Raw genomic sequence first — 19,570 nt, 5'->3', positions numbered from 1 at the left:
AATTGCTTTGTCAGAGTTGGGGCATTTTACCCCACCTTGGTACAAATCAAATTTTTGTTAAAAATCTAGTAACATGGAAACTCTGGACATTTTTCATACTTGGTTTATAAATGTCATTGTCATTGAAAACTAGGATAACTATTCTAGACACATTTAACTTTTGTTTCACAGAAAAGTTACACAGTCCTTAAGGGGACTACCTCACTGTTATTACTATAGTAAGTACATGTAGTAATTTGTAACTACGTCATTTTAAAATAAAGTGTCACCGAATTTCTTCATCACAGAATCTCAGAATGACCGCGTCTATTCATGCGTCCCATCCCATGTTAACATTGGTGCAATGTTCTCTGAAAACTACAATTAGACACAAACAATGCTATTTAAATGAAAAACATCCCAACACCTACATTTAGGCCATAATTATTATTATTGGTATTATTAATAATAGTGTATTTTTATATTTTTTGAACATGCACCATGGTAACACCAAGATAATTTTTAAGTAGGCTACTTAGGATGTGAAATGGTGGCCTACTCGTTCAGTACCATGATACTTATAGCATATAGCATGCACAGTAGACTACTAGAGCGTCGACGGTCAAGATTCTCCGATATAAAATTCGAAATCAATTTGCAATTCCAGGTTTGCGCTGTTTACGCATGCGCAAAACAGCTGTGCCCCTTCGTTCCCTCCCCCACAACCTAACGTGCTGCTGTCGGTCAGGTTTGTTGGACCAGTTTTGAATTGGAATCAAGAACATTCGTTGCAGCGCATTTGGAGACGTCAGAGCCCGGAGGTTCTTTACTCTTTGACCAGGGCATCAGCCCCACTAAATTCAGCCTCATCAGACAGGTCGCATCACACACACAGCGTCTTTTTCATCAGTTGCGCCTAAATTACAGTATGTCTAAAAAGAGCGAAAAACCATCGGAGGGCAAAGAGCCTGAGAGCAGCTGGAAAGACGTGATCTACAATCCCAGAACTGGAGAATTCTTCGGTCGGACTGGTAGAAATTGGGGTGAGTTGACACAAACCCTACAAACGGCGTCATTCATGCTCGTGATGAAATGTGCAGTTTACATAAATAATCATATAAGGAAAAAATTTATGACAGAAAGAAACTGTTGAACCACAAGCTTATAAACCCCGAAGCCCCCCAGGGTCATGAATGAAGACCGACTGAGCACTGAAAACGACCAACGCAATCGTTATCTTTGGCATTCCGACATCTTAATGTCATCAACTCGTTCCCTGATGACATCAGTTGCATTTTAATGTCTTCTCATCTCTCTGCGCTTCGAATGATCTGTTCTACAGTGTAAATATGTTGCTCAATGCTCAACATCTTCAGCTCTAGCAGATTTTTCTCGGGTAAAACCTACAACGACACATTTTCGAATCCATATTTGTTACAAATATAAATGTTACGAAAATTAGAAGCGGCAGCAATTCTTTAATGTCATAAGGGTGTTGTTATTTTATGTTTAAAAATGGAACGAAACGACCATTGTCCGCGTTTCGCAGTCAAAATTCACTGTGGAGCGAAAAAGGATTCTGACGCTAATAAACGTCATTAGACACTGGGTCAGTGGCAGAATAAGCTTTTTATTCCAGACTGTAGTTGTGAGGTTTTAATCTACGTAGGCTACATATGTTTATTTATTAACGCAAGACACTATTTAGCTACCTTGCGTTGATTAAATAACTTTGTCCTTAAAAATAACGAGATCAGAAACTCTCATAATTGACATACTGTGTTCACAGCTTAAGAAGAGAAAGGCTGTCATTAACCTTCTCCTGTTCTTATTGGCCTAAGACCCATTATGCCTAGTCAATACAACTGATTATCTTGATGATACCAGCGCGCGCGTCTAAATGATTAAAAGCCTAAAGGAATTAGACGCTTTCAGTGAGTCAAAATAGTGACCCCGATTCAAAAACTCATTCATCATCGTTGGTTTTGAAGATAGACCTAAATGGCAGCGTCAAAGCGCTCGGTAACATCAAAGTGGCGCCGCTGAGCGCCGTGACGTCGCCTGGCCAGTGGGGAATCTTTCCGTTTTCTCGCCTCAGTAAACCTTCTGTTCGAATGACACCTTTGATTTTTTTTACTGTCAAAAAAGATTGCTGAATGCATGGGTATACGGGACACCGGCCCCGCAGCTCCAGTGGTGTATTAGGGCCTCCCATCCTATGGTGGGCTGAGTCGCAGATTCACCTAGGCCTATTACAGTAGCCTGCTTTTTTATGGTGCGTTCAACTCATGTCGTAAAGATCGTATTTATGAGATGAACCAGTGTTGCCAACTCTCGCGAGAAAAATAAGAAGCTTTAAAAAAAAAAAAAGCCCAATATTATTATATTATTTATTATAATTTTAATTATTTATGATCAATTATTTTATATCAATAAATGAGCCTGCAACACATTAAACTGAAACCTCTCGGAGTTTGAAAAGCAAAAACAGATGTGATTTTACAAAAATCATCACATTGCAATAAAGATCACGCAATATCCTCCGATCAGCTGTGAACAGAATAGGTTTGGAGATGGAAAAAGAGAAAAAGTGACGTGAAGGCCAATTATGGTAACCAATTATTAGTGCACACATATTAGGAGCATTGAGTAGTGAACACACTGCAAACCGTGAAAAAGACAAGCCCTGCATCTCAATACTATCTGCCCTAAATAGTATTGAAAATTACTAATGTCACATACTATTTAGGATGGATAGTATGGATATTGATACGCAGGCAAGCACTAAGGGAGCGCTGCAATATAGCCACACATTTATAATAAAATAAATTTGACTGTAACTTCTGTTATTATTAGGATACTTGTTTTTTTTTAATCATAGCCTGTAAATAAATACATTTGACCGTAACTTCTGTTATTATTAGTATACTTTTTTTTTTTAATCATAGCCTGTAATGATAAATACATTATACAAATATTTTTAAAATTGAATTAGGTGCCTCTGTTTCCTCTCCATCTCTGTACATCACTGTTGGTAAATGGTAAATGGACTGCATTTATATAGCGCTTTTAACAGACCTACGGCCATCCAAAGCGCTTTACAGTTTGCCTCACATTCACCCATTCACACACTCATTCATACACCGACCGCTTTACAGTTTGCCTCACATTCACCCATTCACACACTCATTCATACACTCATTCATACACCGACGGTGGTGTCAGCCATGCAAGGCGCCATCCAGCTCGTCGGGAGCAGCTGGAGTTAGGTGTCTTGCTCATGGACACCTCGACACTTGGTCAGGTGGAACCGGGGATCGAACCACCAACCTTCCGTTTTGTAGACAACCTACATGAACCACTGAGCCACTGCCACCCCCAGTTGGTGGAATTGATTGTGAAAATGTATACGTCTATTTACGTCTACTAACTATCATTACGTGCATTTATAATGTCATATGCTTGCACGTTGAATGCAATTTTTCTTAAATGATGGGGAGAAGGAGGCGGGATGTGAGGACGCATTACTACAGCACTTGTATCATTGCACTGATTGGCTATTAGCTGTGAGAAGACAGTGTCAGTCAATGTATTGGACAAAACAGTGACCATAAATGTAAAGTTGCTTGTCATATTTTCCTAACAAGCAACCACATTTTTTAAAATAAGCCCAAAAAACCACAACCCGCGACACGTGATTTTTTAACGCGTGTTATACGTGGACTTGGCAAGTATGAGATAAACGCACATGAATCACAATGAGTGGGCAACACAGGATTTTCGTTAAGCCCCGATCTTTAAGATTTGGGATATGTATCCCCTGTGATCTTTTTTCATTTAAAATCAGTATCAGTAGAAACCCGGTAGTATATTCGAATTATGGTACTTTTCCCCCTCATATCCCCCTGAGACGAGATAATTATGCATTTTATTTCTGGAAAAAATCCTCCGATGACGCAAAATGACGATTGTTGCGTCATCGGAGGATTTTTTCCAGAAATAAAATGCATAATTATCTCGGATTTTTGGCCAGAGGCTAGAGACTACAGGAGCTTATACTACGGGCCGTTGAATGCTTGAATCGGATTGGCTGATGAACGTTCTGAGGTGTGCAATTATTTTCTGGGAAACGTACAGCGAACATAGTTCCAGGCAGCTCTCTTGACCGCATTACAGTTCCATATCACTTCGCATAGTTAACTGTAATAACGGAAATTACAGGACTAAAAAATACAACATGGCAGACGATTTTCCTAAAGTATATATATTAACGGTGGATATAAAACGTTCAACAACTGGGCGGCAGCAGTATTAGACAGTCCAGATGAAAACCAACAAACGGAAGCGGACTTCAAAGGCAAGCTTGTCTCATTACTGCAATCACATGTGCTCGCACACGCACTACAGTTTGCACAAAAAGGTGTTGTCAGCGCTGCCCTGACGATTTTATCAGTTAGCCTATATAGTTTAGCAACTTAAAGGCTACACATGACATTTGTTCACTAGCGAGGTAATAACAGCGCTGTCTCTCTCTCTCTCTCTCTCTCTCTCTCTCTCTCTCTCTCTCTCTCTCTCTCTCTCTCTCTTTCTAATAACTTCATTAATAACTGCAGTAGAATGCTATCAACGGTTCAAGCCTCCATTACCAGCTTTAAAATGACGTTTCGGAACTAGCAAAAGAGCCTTTGGATGAGACGCGGAAGAAATAGTCCTACTCACAATAGCGATTTAAGTACAAAAACCGGACGAATCCCTTTAAATATATAATCGGATCGATGTCTTGAGGTGTGGTAACCGTAATATAAGCGGAATAATTGACTCCGGGCCGTTCAATTAATAGAAAAATAATGCTTCGCTTCGCGTCATGACCGCATCACCACCTCGGGTGTGCATTATTATTCTAATAATTGAACGGGTCAATTATTCCTTACTAGTTCCGCATGTTTTCAACCCGCCCACAAGGGAGGGATCTCACTCACAGAATGTAAATGCGCACGGCCGCTGCCGTTCGGCTCGGGCATTCATAACGGAGCGGAACGGAGCAAAGTAAGTGTTTCAACTTGTCAATGAATTCCTATGAAAGTTTAGATTCCACATGCGATCTGTGACGTGACTTTCGTTCGGCTCACTCACTCTTTATTGAAAAGACACATTCACTTTTGAATTGTCTATTCTCTAACTGAACGAAATGATTTTATAACTATGAATATCAAAACGACGGTGGGGCGGTGCCGCGGTGGCCAAGTGATAACCAATAGCCGTGGCTTTGGGAGTGGCCGCGTAGGGCAGCGAAGCAAGTGCATTCTGGGAGTTGTTGTCTTTCATCCACATGAGACAAAAATACATTTTCTGTCTTTTCTCACTCTAGAAGGCACCAAATTCAAAAATAATTTCACATTTCTACTTCATTAATGACACAGTTTAAATACACATTCATCTTCCCAGTGCTGAAGTGCGCCTTTAAAGGTATTTAGCAGATATTGTCATAATTGACATACAATATAATATGCAACAATGAAGTTTACAGTGGCTTCATAAATTAATTAAAAACATAAAAAAGCAAAATACACCTGATGCACATTCCTTGTGCTTCATTTTCTAGAAGTAATTATTGTGTAATAGCCTTCACGTGCTATTGGAAATTCCCACTTCTCACTTCTCAAGTCGTTATTACAAGCTCATTGCATTCAAATTCTAGCCTGCTTTTTTGTCCAATTTTTTAACAAGGAAACTAGTATTTACAATAATCCCGGTAGCATGAAGGCAGCATTACTCTGATGAAAGTGACTTGAACCTGCTGTCGTAAACACGACTTCCCACTTCCTCAATACCAACTTCCCAGGAGGACTTGAACGCACCATTAGAACTGAACTCAATTGACTAAAGAGGAAAATAAAATATCTAAGTGAAACCCCAAAAAGGCAAGCAGAGGATCATAGAAAATAGTACAAAATTACAGAAAATAACATCACCGTTTGTAAAGTAACCTTTAGACAGCTCCGCAGGCCTTGACTTGCTGTGTTACCGTTATAGCAGCTTAAGTGTGCCGATATGCCACTGGCTGAATGGGACTGTAACATTATTTTACTACTAGTGAATATATATGAAATAAATGACTAAATTATTTTTACACTTATTTTAAATTTCTAAATGAAAGCTCTAACGGTTAAAAACTAAACAGAACGGTATGCGTTTTGCCAAAAAACATTGTTTTGCTTCTGCGCGGATGAATGTGGTTAGATGCGCCGTGTACACACTGATACAGGCCATCTTGTCAGAACGTATGGTCACATAAATAATGATTTATTTAGCTTCCTTCGAAGGATGGTTCCAATAGAGCGATGCAGGGATGACGTCGAAACCAAAAAGACTAATTCGCCACTGGTCTCCTTCGAGATTTTTCATTTGGGGTTTTAAAATAAAAAAAGGGTAAAAAAAGCCTGTGGTAAACATAACTTAACGATACTTTGACGTTTTGTTCTACAACGTAAACTGCACACACTCCAAATGTTCTTATCTAGTTACTTATTAGAAACGTACATTAAAAAAAAAAAAAAAAAAAAATATATATATATATATATAACAGCTGAAAGACTCTCAGTTCGGTGTACTGATGGACTAACTGGAGTGCTGAATGAGTTAGCAAAAATGGGCATCATTGGGTCATACACTCCTGGATATTTGCTCTCAGGCACGTCCGAAGGTGAGTTTTGATTGAGTAACTTGTAGATCTTTGCTGACTCGAGCTGTGAACTGCTTCAGATGATTCAGTCCGATTTGGTGAATTGGTTTAAAAGACTGATTTGTTCGCAAACTGGACATCACTAATCCACTCGTTCTAGCCATGCATTTCGAGGCTGCATCTGAAGGAGCCTTTGAATTGGGACAGCGTTTGTTGCTCCGCTGTGACACATTTGGCCTTCGAAAGATGAAGCCTCTGAATTGGGACACAGCTTTTGTTTTTACAGCTGGTGTCTCCCCAGAGGTTTTCCGTTTAGAAAGATTTGTGAGAATTTTTTTTAGTTTGTTGTGACAACAAACTTTCAGCTTTATGCCATTCGCACCATACAAGCGCCACAGTAGCCAGAGCTACTTTTCTCTGAGTAGGAATATAAGATGACGCGCTCAGAAGACTGACCTATAAATACAATTTCCCACAAAATCCATCCATACAGTCTAAAATATAAATGAGTCAACATCTTCTAGGGCTAGGAATGAAACAAAAGTTTTAAATTATATATAATGAACTACGTGAAAAGCATTTTGAACGTCTACAGCACTTTTTATAATTACCCAAAAATCAAACATAGTTCACCTCTTATGCACGTTTTCATAGGCTTAGGCAGGCTGTCGGTTGGAATATTAGAACTAAAAACATTGGCATAACACACTCATGGGAATCAATCACTTTACTGAATACTTGCTGGCTAAGAAATAAATAATTATTTCCTTACTATCCAGCTGTTTTCAAATCCACATAATTTGAATATCACAACATCAATGTCTGTCAATAACGTGCACGATATACGGTAGTATTTACGAGAAGCCGAGGTCCAGCAAGTACACATATTTCCAGTAAAACCCACATTATCGGATGTTTTGATTACGTTATCGCTTTCCAAAAAGAGGGATTAATGTCAGATTGAGCGGCTTCAACATGCTTTGACTCGATTCTACGACTCCACACCCCCACCAGAAGCCTTCGTTCAGCTAAGGAGCGAAGGCTTGTAGTACCATCACAGAGAGGCAAAAAATCCCTTTCCAGAACATTTTCATTCAACGTACCTAGCTGGTGGAACGATCTTCCCACCACCATCCGAAACGCTGATTCGTTGACAACATTCAAAAGTCAACTAAAAACTCATCTCTTCCATGAGCACTTAACCTCTTAAAAAAAACAAAAAACTCTTTCTTCCCTTTTCCCTCCCTACTCTAGCCTGTGCTACACTGAGAAATGTACATGGACTAAGTATTTCAGGCACTTGTTGTGCTCACTCGACTCTTCACGACCAATCGCTTATTGTACCCCCAAGTTGTAAGTCGCTTTGGATAAAAGCGTCTGCTAAATGCATAAATGTAAATGTAAATGTATGTAAGAGACGATAATGTGCATAATGCACATTAACATAACATAACGCATGCACACGAGTATACATTTGTTCTTTACTAAATGTACTACTATTTGTAACTTGACAGGTTTAAAAAACTTAAAGTTGATTTTTATATAAAGTATAAAATCTCCTATGTTGTTAAAAAAAATTAAGCCAATTATCAAAGTTTGATAAAATGTTTTATCAATAAAACATTTCTAATAAACGATTTGTTACATTTAATTACCCCTTAGTAGGGCTGCATGATTAATCAGAAATAAACTGCACTCGATTTGGCAAAGGCTGCGATTAAAAAAAGAAGAAAAAAAGATGAGCAGCTTGTTAGTAAAGCATGGCTCTGTGGTCAGTAGTAAATGCTGGTCCATCTGAAAGCCAGAGGGCGCTCTCGTGCAGAAACTCTGCAGAAGTAGGATAACTTCATTCCAGGAATTCCATATGGGCATCATACTATCTCTGTAGCTGAATAAACAGAAGATTGAAACGCTTTGATTACACATGACTAATAAACACATGACTACGACAATATGGTTTATCTGAGTTTTTCAAGCCTTCTCTGGTATTTTCAAGATAATAAAATATATTTATACTTCAATGCTATTCGACATAGCCTTTATCACTGTATAGAAAACTGAATCAATATGTTGTGTGCCTTTCTTATTGTGTAAGAAGCCACATAATCTCACAGAAGAATGCTCAACTGTCATTATGAAGTGAGCTTGGGGTAAAAACATGTTATTAAATGTTGTATTTTGTTGGACAAGAGGTTCATAAATGCTTCTCGTTCATAAATGTTAAAGTTAATAAATAATTCAGAAATGCTGGAAAGAGTGCTTTTGGGAGTGCTTTTGGGAAGATCTGCTCGCAGTGCTTTCAGATGGAGCAGCATTTACTACTGATCACAGAGCCGTGCTTCACTGACAAGCTGCGCATAAAAAATAATTGCAGCCTTTGCGCTTTCATAAATTGCAATAAGCCAAATGGTTTGAAATGCGATTTCAGGTTAATTGTGATTAATTGTGCAGTCCTACCCCTTAGCAGATGTTTGGATGAAGACATGACTTGGAATTTTTGGAATTCTTGCATTTTTGGGCTCTCTCTCATAACTTTTTTTTAATAAAAAAGATTTTTAAATCTTCTTGCGGATACTCATTTTAGGTGGCGTTTAGTCAACTAGGTGACTACAGAACATTGAAAATATATATAACCGGTAATAAACGAGTTGTATTATTTCAAAACAGAAGTGCATCATGAAGCTCAGTGCAAGTAGTCCATTGACTGGAATTGAAAATCTGTGATTGACCAATCTAAGAGAGAGAACTAAATTGAAATCGGATAAGATAGTAAGATAGCATGCTGTCATATTAAAATGAGCTCTATAATATGAAACCCCAGCAAAATGTTATGCTTTGGTTGGTTCTGTTATGAATATGTTTTATGTTATGTTCATGTTAACTTTTATGTTTATGTTTATTTTATACTGTTAAATCTTTTTAGCAGGGGTCTTATCAATTGATTTTCTGTCTTTCAGGCCTCATCCTCCTCTTTTACTTGGTCTTCTATGTCTTCTTGGCTGCCATGTTTGTTTTCACTTTGTGGGTGATGCTTCAGATGCTGAATGACGACACGCCAAAGTATCAAGATCGTGTCGCGACTCCAGGTGAGAATGTCAGTGTGCAGCTCTTATTATCAGGCTGTACACAGTACACACAGTTCTTTTCACTGTTATGCAATATGTATATATACATGACTATAGTGCAACATAACATTTGTCTCCTCTAACTTTGACAGGTCTCTTTGCTGTACATATTTATGTTATGTTTAAGGTCTATTAAATATACTTAATTTATAACTAACTTTTTCACAGGGTTGGTTATCAGGCCAAACTTTTTGAATATAGTTTTTAACAGATCAGAATCTCTTGAATATGGCCAGTATGTCCAGCATCTTGAATCCTTTCTACATCGTAAGTGCTCTACACTTTCCCTCACCCTGCTTTTTTAATCATTTCTCATCTGGTTGCATTGTACTTGGATACTACAGTCTTGTATATTTATAGTTTGTCTGTTTTCTGTTGACAGAGTATAATGACTCAGAGCAAGCCAAAAATGACTTGTGTATGGCGGGTCAGTACTCTGAGCAGGATGAGGAACCTCAGAAGAAGGTCTGCCAATTTAGGAGGAGTTTACTCCACCATTGCTCTGGGATGGAGGACACCACTTTCGGCTATGCTAAAGGACAGCCGTGCGTTATTGTCAAGATGAACAGGGTGAGTGACCTTACACACACTACCATTCAAAAGTGTATTTCAAATAAATGCTGTTCTTTTGCACTTTCTATTCATTAAAGAATCCTGAGAAGAAATGTATCATGGTTTCCAAAAATATTAAGCAGTAGTACAACTGTTTTCATTATGGATAAAAATAATAATAATAATAAGAAGAAATTTTTCTTGCGCATCAAATCAGCATATTACTAGAATGAATTCTGAAGGATCATGTGACACTGAAGACTGGGGTAATGCATTTGCTACAGTACAAGTACACAAATACTAGGGAGTGTAAAAATCCAACTGAATATGAACAAAATACAATCCTGGTCAATGCAGATCGGTTTCAAATCTTTTTCATTTTTGTCAGCTTTGTTTGTTTCAGAGTCCCCATTAAAGTTGTAACAGAGACTGGTTTCATGGTATCACCTTTGACAGTATTAAAAAGAAATGTTTTAAAACCATGCAAAATTGAAAGATTTTATCCAAAACCAACTGGGGAGCAGACAGTTCAACTCGAATTTGTAAAGAACTTTGATTCACTCAAGACTGGGCTATGGAAAGGTAATTTATGGATCTGCCAGGAAATCATATGACTTTTGGAAACTGGAATACAGCCTACTGAACATCACCAATCCTAAGTCTGTGGAAGCCAATGGACCTTCCTTGGAAATCAGATGCTTAAAGTTGGCTTTACAATGTGTAACCACACCAAACTTGAAAGAAATGAGGAAAATCCAGCATATTCAGCAGTTTCTCAATTCAGTATTCAATAATATTGAAATCCAAGTCACATCCGTCCAGTTGGTCCATGCATTATATAACCCATCTGGAGAATCTGAATATGTATTTAAACATTTTGGAACAGACACATTTTTGCAGAATTCCTCAATGGGATCTCAAACCCCAAATCCACATGGATTTAGCAAGAAACCAAAAAATCATCAGAATGATTATCAACAGCAATTTCTGGATATAAGAGCAATTTTCCTACAACATATCCCAATATACACAAATAGATCTAAATCTGCAAAATCAAGCGGCAGCAGCTTTTGCAACAAATCGTTTATGCCAGGGTGGTCATGTATCCCTGACCAAATTAATTTTTCACTGTAGAGGCAAATTATTGGCATTGGAGTTCATTGAGATATCATTCGTTAGGTTATGGAGGGCCAGTGTGGTGGAACTGGAGATTGAGGAGGATCAGAGACAGAGAGCCAGAGCGGAGGTGGCAGGGCAGGTGGCCAGGGCAGATTTGGTGACCACCACGGCGGAGCAGGTGGAACTGGAAGTTCTGGAACCCACCACGTGAGATCAGGCAGAGCTGAAGACCACCACGGTGGATCAGGCAGAACTGTAACAGAGAGATTACAAACGGCCTCTGTGGTTGTCACAGGAAGCACAGTGTTCAGAGAAGGCCTCCTTGGCCATTACAGGTCAGGTTGAGTGTTCAGAGTCAGCGTCTTTGGCTGTAACAGGACAGGCAGAGAGTTCAAGGACGGCTTCCATGGTCGTTTCAGAGCTGACAGAAAGTTGAAAGACGATGGTTGTGTCAGGGTAGACAGAAAGTTCAAGAGCAGATGGCGCCTCACCGGGAGAAGCTGGAGTGGACCACTGGGATGCTCGCACTAACATCAGCGGTGGGTCCGCCAGTCTCAAATGCCTTGGAGCACCCTTTGTTGCTTCGGGTGTGGTGGCCATGGGGTCTGGGGAGTCTGGCATGGCGGCCATGACAGCTGAGGAGTCTGGCATGGCGGCTACTGCGGGAGTACAGTGTTCCTCCTCTGTGACTCCCACAGTAAATGTGAAATCTCCTTGTCGGAGACACATACGTCTCACTGCTGGATCCCTATTAGTGCTCTCAGAGATGAGTGAAGTCAGGATCCATGTGCAGGAAAACTGTATTTAAATAAAAATAACAACCAAAGTAAACCAAAATAAGCACAGGAAAACCAGGGAGCTGAACTGAAAAAAGGACAACACCAGACGGTTGGCATACAACTTCAAGGTGCATTACCGCCACCTGGATCGCAACATACCTTTTCCAAATACCTCCTATATACCTATATTGTTTTATCTAGATCAGTCCTTTTCAGATATAGCATTAAAAAATCAATACATTCATCATACGAGTTCTTTTGCAAAGACAAGGAACATGAGAAACACTGGGGTTTAAATACACAAGGGGTAATTGGCAAATAAGACACACCTGGGAACATTCAACGAATTAATCAGCAACAGAAAACTACAAAAGATTACAAAACATGGCGGAGAAAAGGAAATAGCATAAAAGTCCTCACAAGACCGGGGGAACACAAGACAGGAATCATGACATATTGGAATCTATAACAGATCAGCCAAAAATTGTGAAGATTTTAATCAAATTGTCATCTCTTGAATCAAATAATTCTAATATGACAGTGCTGCCAAAGAAGCATTATCTACAGAACCAGTAAAATGCTCTATGCCATTCACAGAAAGCAACATTAAATGCTTAAACAACGTGAATTACGTTAAATAAATCTTGATGTTGGGACAAGACATGTATTCCCTTTTAATAATCACTGGGATCAAGTCATTGACATACGATGCTGGATAGGACACTCAAGACTCACACATAATTTTTTTACTATCAGGAGAAAATTCTTTGTTCATTTTTTGTTCAACACGTGTTCATATTGTCAGAATCCACTGTCCATTAAACATGTATTTTACTGGACTGTAATACATCTACCCCATTTGAGGAACTTGTTTTAATCTGTTGATACTTTTAAAAAGGTTTTTATCCAAGTAAATCCAAATTTAGTTTTAAGGGTTTTAGAAAATAATAAAATTTTAAACATCTTGTTTAGTTTTATTTTTGAATAACTAAATCTGGCTCTCACCATGAATATAGCCATAAAAGCTGGCATGGCATTAAAGACTGAAAGAAAACGTAATGAAAGAAAATGTAATGAAAGAAAGACTGGAGTAATGGCTGCTGAAAATTCAGCTTTGCCATCGCAGAAATACGTTACATTGAATGGTGGTGAATACAAAACATTTCATTCCAAATGAATAATGCATTATCAAATTATTTTCTTCAAGGATAAAACTGGCACTCAAACATTAATATTTCAAAATGGCTGGGTATTCATATCTACTTACTGACTGAGGGTGAATCAGGCTGATATTGTATTATTCTTAACCCTCAGGTCATTGGTCTTAAGCCGTCTGGAGATCCGTACATCAACTGCACATCAAAGGTAACATTTATAAACCTGTTTAAAATGGAAGTAGGTTAAAGAATTTAATGTACATTTCTGATATCAAGATACAGTAGGACATATAAGATCATAAATGTATACGTTTGTATCTGTGGTGTTTTTGTGGTTTAAAGCTGAAATTAAAATGAGAAATTTTAAAAATGGAAATTTTAAAAAAGCACACATGCATTGACACAAACCTTTCTGCAGTTTTCTTATGGATTTCAGCTTTAAGGATTGATGTATATGTTGTTGTGTCTCCCACTTGGATTTCTAATTGTTAGTCCATCCTCTCTCAAGAGTGTTTTTTTTTTTCTTTTCCTCTCATGTCTCAATTGCATGCTGCCAGTTGAACTCCTTAGTAAAGTGATGGGTAAGATCACTGTATGTATGGTCTCTCTCATTCACCCGGTCGTTTGCTACAGATGTGATTGGGCATGTCTCTTACTTATGCTGTCTTTCCTAACTTCAAAACTTCTGCAAGCCTCAACATAGAAATAACATCTTGTCAGAATTAGGGATGCAACGATATCTTAAATATGATGTAAAATGAAATAAAATGAACTAAAAATAAACCACTAAAAGCTAAGATCAATAATTTTAAATGTGAATCATTTTTACAGGTGAATTTAGTGAAACATTTTATGGTACATTATGAAATTTGCTACATAACTGTTATTATATTAAGCCCTATTTCCACCGAAAATGCCCGGAACAATTTGTCCCAGGAACTTTTTCCCCTAGATGCCCAGACCTGTTGCTGTCTGCATTTCCATCATGGTCTAAAGTACCGTGAAGATTAGTCCGGTGACGTAGGACTGCGCGCGACTTTCCAGTTCCCGCTGGATTTCGTCCTCGGCATATAAGCTTAATAACGCCTGAACCTTGTCGTCGGTCCATCAGTCGTATTTTTTAAACTTCATTGTTCATTCGAATAGCTTACTGCATGCACCACATCAGACTTTTAAAAAATAGTGGTTGAAATAAAATGCTGCGTGAAGTCAGCCAATCAAATGCCGTGTGAACCAATCAGCAATGTTCAGTGCCCAAGACCCACCCTGAACTTTGAAAAAGTACTACCTCGCGAGCAGGGCCTTTTTGAGGGGGAAATATTTACCCGGAACTTCATTTAGACCCTGATTCCTATGGTCGAAACACATAGAGTACCACCCCAAAGTCCCTAGTTCCTGGGGAAAATTCCTGCGGTGGAAACGCGGCTTTAGTAGTGTTTTAAAGTTGACCCTTTAAAGGGTGTTTTAAAGGGTGAACTAACCCTTTAAGTGAGCGTTAGATGGTGGCAAAGGTAATCTAAGTGCAAATATCTGGTATACCGGCCGATATCTCATGCATCCCTAATCAAAATCAATTAACTGCCCATTTTTGCAGTTGTTATCATTTGAATATTTTCTTAGATAAGTTGCTAATGCTACTTTTGATCAAGATGGCTAATACCGGGACAAATTATAATTTATTTAGCATGGCAAAGCAGCGGCATGACTTTTAGTGCTTGTTTTCTCCAAAGCAGAAGTCTGCTTTGTCTGTCTTCTGCTGGGATTAGTTATGTACTGCATTCAAATGTATTATTACACTGCAGCTGCTGTATATGTCATATGGATGATTTATATATTATATTAGGGTTGCAACTACTCTCCTGGAAACAAAAATGTGCCAAGCCAAAAATGGCAAACTATTAACTGGTCTTTTAATGGTCTTAACCATTTTAATCACAAATCACTGGTCAGGAAATCAGCAAGAATTGCACAAATACTGGAGATAAAGTAACTTAAAGATAAAGGCTCACCATTGGCTAGCTCCTGCGTCAGCATCACACGCATGCGTGGTGGTGCTCACGTGAACAGCGTTGGCCAATGGTAAGCCCGCTTTGAATAGTGCTGCTCTGTATTTAGCCGTGTGGGTAAACTTGCAGACAGCTTTTTAAAGGAAGAGCAGTCAGTGTTACAAACCGTTCATAAGTTGTTAATGTCTCCTAGTTCGTTTGAGTTTAATGCAAGTCCAAATTTTCACTATACTGATTAAATCTGGACTGTTTAAAACATGAGCCTGATGGTCTTGTTCTCAAGCCACTTCTTGGATTTCTTTGCAGTTTGGGCAGGAGTATTGTCTTGTTGAAAAATAACATCTGATTCTTCCCCTTTAGATAACAACTTTTCATTTGTGGGAAGCGAGACATTCTGCAATATTTTCCTGTAGCCATTCTGCAATATTCTCCTGTACTCCACAGCACTAAATGACTTTTCACAGTGAAGTATCTCACCAATACCAGCAGTTAAAAAAGGCTCCCCACATAATGACACAGTCTCTTCCTCCAAGCTTCACTGTGGTAGAGATGCATTTATTATATTTCTCAGCAGATTTTCGATGACACCGCTCTGGAGCATCAGCATGCAACTTGTGTTTCATTGTGATTCATCACACCCCACACAACTTTCCATATTCTGCCAAAGACTTCATTCTGTCTTTGATGTTTTTCTGAGACAATTGTTTTTTGTTGTGCATTACATTTTTGCTAATTTTCTGACCAATAACTTGTGGTTAAGGCAGTTAAAAGTTCAGAGTTGAGCCATTTTTTTTTTGCAAAGGAGTGTACATCAAATGGCATCATCCACTCTCACCCAGTGACAGTCTGTTGTCTTTAGTTGTCTGACGGTATTTTGTTGCTTCTCTTCAGAGTGAGAAACCTCTTCAGATGCAGTATTTCCCCAACGAGGGGACTATTGATAGGATGTACTTCCCTTACTATGGGAAAAAGACACATGTAAGTATGGCTCTCACCACATGCTTAAAGGAATATTCCAGGTTCAATGCAAGTTAAGCTCAATCAACAGTCTTTGTAGCATAATCATGATTACCACTTAAATAATTCCACTTGTCTGTCCTTTTCTTTAAAAAAGTACTCAATTACAGTGAGGCACATATAATGGAAGGGATTGGGGGTCAATTCAGAAATGTTAAAAAATTTCAATTGTATAGTTATAAGATTACAAAACATTGTGTAACATAATTTTTTTTCTTTGTATGAAAAGAAATAGCCTTTTCTGTGTATCCAATTTTACAACTTTGTTGCCATAATGCAATTCCATAAACCCTGAAGTAATCAAATACAGAGGTTTTTTAACCTCTTTAACATTTTTTAACATTTTACATGAAAGGGATAGTTCACCCAAAAATGAAAATTAGCCCATGATTTACTCACCCTCAAGTCATCCTAGGTGTATATGACATTGTTCTTTCAGACGAACACAATCAGAGTTATATTACAAAAGTCTAATCCAAGCATTATAACTGCAATAATAGTTGCAATAATAGGACCTTTCAACACTTTTTCCATAAATTGAACACGGAAGGCGGTCAGCCGAAACTTTACTTTATAAAGTTTTAAATATGGATATTTTTCTTACACAAACACAATGATTAGCTTCAGAAGGCCTTTATTAACACCCCGGAGCCACGTGGAGCACATTTTTTGACGGACAGATGCATTTTTTATGGACTTCAAAAACAGAACAACTATTACTGCTATAATAACGCTTGGATTAGCCTGGACTTTTGTAAAATAACTCCCGCTTTTATTCGTCTGAAAGAAGAATGTCATATACACCTAGAATGACTTGAGGGTGAGTAAATCATGGGCTAATTTTCATTTTTGGGTGAACTATCCCTTTAATAGAAGAATTAATGTGCCTTTTAAAGGTGCTTTTATCAAATAAGCTTCACATTTCTTATTTTAAATCCTCCAAAAATTCTCTCTAAATTATGGTATGATTGAGTTTAAAGGCATAGTTCACCCAAAAATGAAAATTACCCCATGACTTACTCACCCTCAAGCCATCCTAGGTGTATATGACTTTTTTCTTCGGGACGAATACAATCTGAGTTTATTGAAAAATGCCCTGGCTCTTCCAAGCTTTATAATGGCAGTAAAAGGCAGTCCAAAGTTTGAAGCTCAAAAAAGTGTCTCCCTCCATCATAAAAGTAATCCAATTCAATTCACATTTATTTGTATAGCGCTTTTCACAATACATTTCGTTTCAAAGCAGCTTCACAGAAAATGAATGCGTCTACATTACTATTTAAAGTGATTTCTTATTAGTGGAGACTGTGTCCCAAGTTATGTATTTCAGAAATGTATATATACAAAGCACACAGTTAGCTAACAATGTATTATTAATCAATGTAAAAATGAAAGGGTTAGTTCACCCAAAAATGAAAAATAGCCCATGATTTACTCACCCTCAAGCCATCCTAGGTGTATTTGACATTCTTCTTTCAGACGAATACAATCAGTTTTATTGAAAATGTCCTGGCTCTTCAAAGTTTTATAATGGCTGTGACCGTTGCCTCGTTTTTGAAGTCCATAAAAGGGTGTCTTAACCGGGGGAGTTAATAACTTGAGAAGGCCTTTATTAACCTGCCCGGAGCCATGTGGAGCAGTTATATGATGGATAGATGCACTTTCATGGACTTCAGGAACGACGCAACAGTCACTGCCATTATAAAGCTTGGAAGAGCCAGGACATTTTTTAATATAACTCTGATTGTATTCGTCTGAAAGAAGAATGTCATATACACCTAGGATGGCTCGAGGGTGAGTAAATCATGGGCTATTTTTCATTTTTGGGTGAACTAACCCTTTAAAAGGCACAAACAATGTGCTCAATGAAATAAGAATACATGTTGTTAATAATGATTAGGATATATAGAAATTTTAGGACACGCTCCGGGGGTTAATATATCCATATTAAACATGTTATAAAGTAAAATATCTAGCCACGGCGGACCACCTTCCGTATTCAACTTCAACATTTAATTATTTCAGAAAATATATTATTAGATTTAAATTTGAGTGTGTGTAGTGAAGTGCACATTTTTTCACCTCTGTTTTTCTGTCTCTGATCATCAATAGAAGGGTTACGTTCAGCCTCTGGTTGCTGTAAGGCTGATGCTTAAGAAGGAAGACTACAACTCTGAGCTGATTGTAGAGTGCAAGGTAGAAGGCTCCAACCTCAAGAACAACGACGAGCGTGACAAGTTTCTTGGCCGCGTCACCTTTCGGGTCCTGGTGACCGAATAAAGCAGTTGCTGGTGCGGACACTAAAGGGGTACTTGCACTACTTTTCTCCCTATTGTCCCTCCAATGTACGTCCTGCTGGTCCTCAGCAGGTCTAAAGGACCTAATTTAACACTCCACAGACAGGCATGACTGATTGATTTTTGTTAATGAATCCCCCCAGTTTAATCTCCTGCCTAGCACCTCCTGCTGAAGACGTGAGCGTCTCTGAACGTTTAATTGTATTTTGACCCCGGGCCTCGCATTCCCTAGATGTTTTGAATTCTTTAACATCATTACGTTGTACCCTTAAAGGGATTTTGTTTACATTGTACTTTATGAGACGGGTTAGTTGCTATCTTAATCCTCGGTTGGTGTTTTTTTGTGTTTGTGTTGCTCTGTGTGAATATATTTAATGATCGTATTGTCATATTGCTGTAAGAAATATGTTGAAAAAGTGGTATTATTTGACACATTTTTGAAATATGAAATACGGGAGCCAAATTTGTAACCTAAATGATTTTCATAACCTCTGCATGGATCCTTGTCCGTGCAGATGCCTTAAGAGCCATTTAACACCTTGGTAGAAATGCTATTTTGACAAATAAAAATAAAACACAAAAGTACTGGTTGTAGATGGTCTGTTATATCCTGAATGTACCACATGATGGCGTTAAAACACAATGTTGTCGAACAGAGTTTTTTCAAACAAAAATATAGATACATAAACCTGTCTTTTTCTAATTCAAAATTACAACAATTGTGCTGAGAAGCAATTTGTTTAGAATATACAAGCATGATTGTATTTACATATAACTCGTTCTCTTACTGCACCGAAACATGCATACAGTGTCATACGCTGTATTTGTTTAACTTAACCATGTCACAGTGCTCAACCAAA

At 38.2% G+C, this 19,570-nt stretch overlaps 1 protein-coding gene across 1 annotated transcript; it reads left to right on the top strand.

Moving 5' to 3' along the window:
- Positions 1-516: 516 nt before the first annotated feature.
- atp1b3a (ATPase Na+/K+ transporting subunit beta 3a) lies at positions 517-19,401 on the top strand. The gene is made up of 7 exons (XM_079818528.1): positions 517-1,022; positions 9,619-9,747; positions 9,955-10,053; positions 10,169-10,356; positions 13,551-13,601; positions 16,291-16,377; positions 18,526-19,401. The coding sequence occupies exons 1-7, from the start codon at positions 908-910 to the stop codon at positions 18,691-18,693; spliced, it is 837 nt and encodes a 278-aa protein (XP_079674654.1). The 5' UTR covers positions 517-907; the 3' UTR covers positions 18,694-19,401.
- Positions 19,402-19,570: the final 169 nt, after the last annotated feature.

The sequence above is a fragment of the Gobio gobio genome (genome assembly GCF_949357685.1).
Source record: "Gobio gobio genome assembly, chromosome: 6".
In the NCBI taxonomy this organism is placed as follows: domain Eukaryota; kingdom Metazoa; phylum Chordata; class Actinopteri; order Cypriniformes; family Gobionidae; genus Gobio; species Gobio gobio.
Note: the sequence above shows the minus strand (reverse complement) of the source record. Positions and strands in the feature narration are given on the sequence as shown.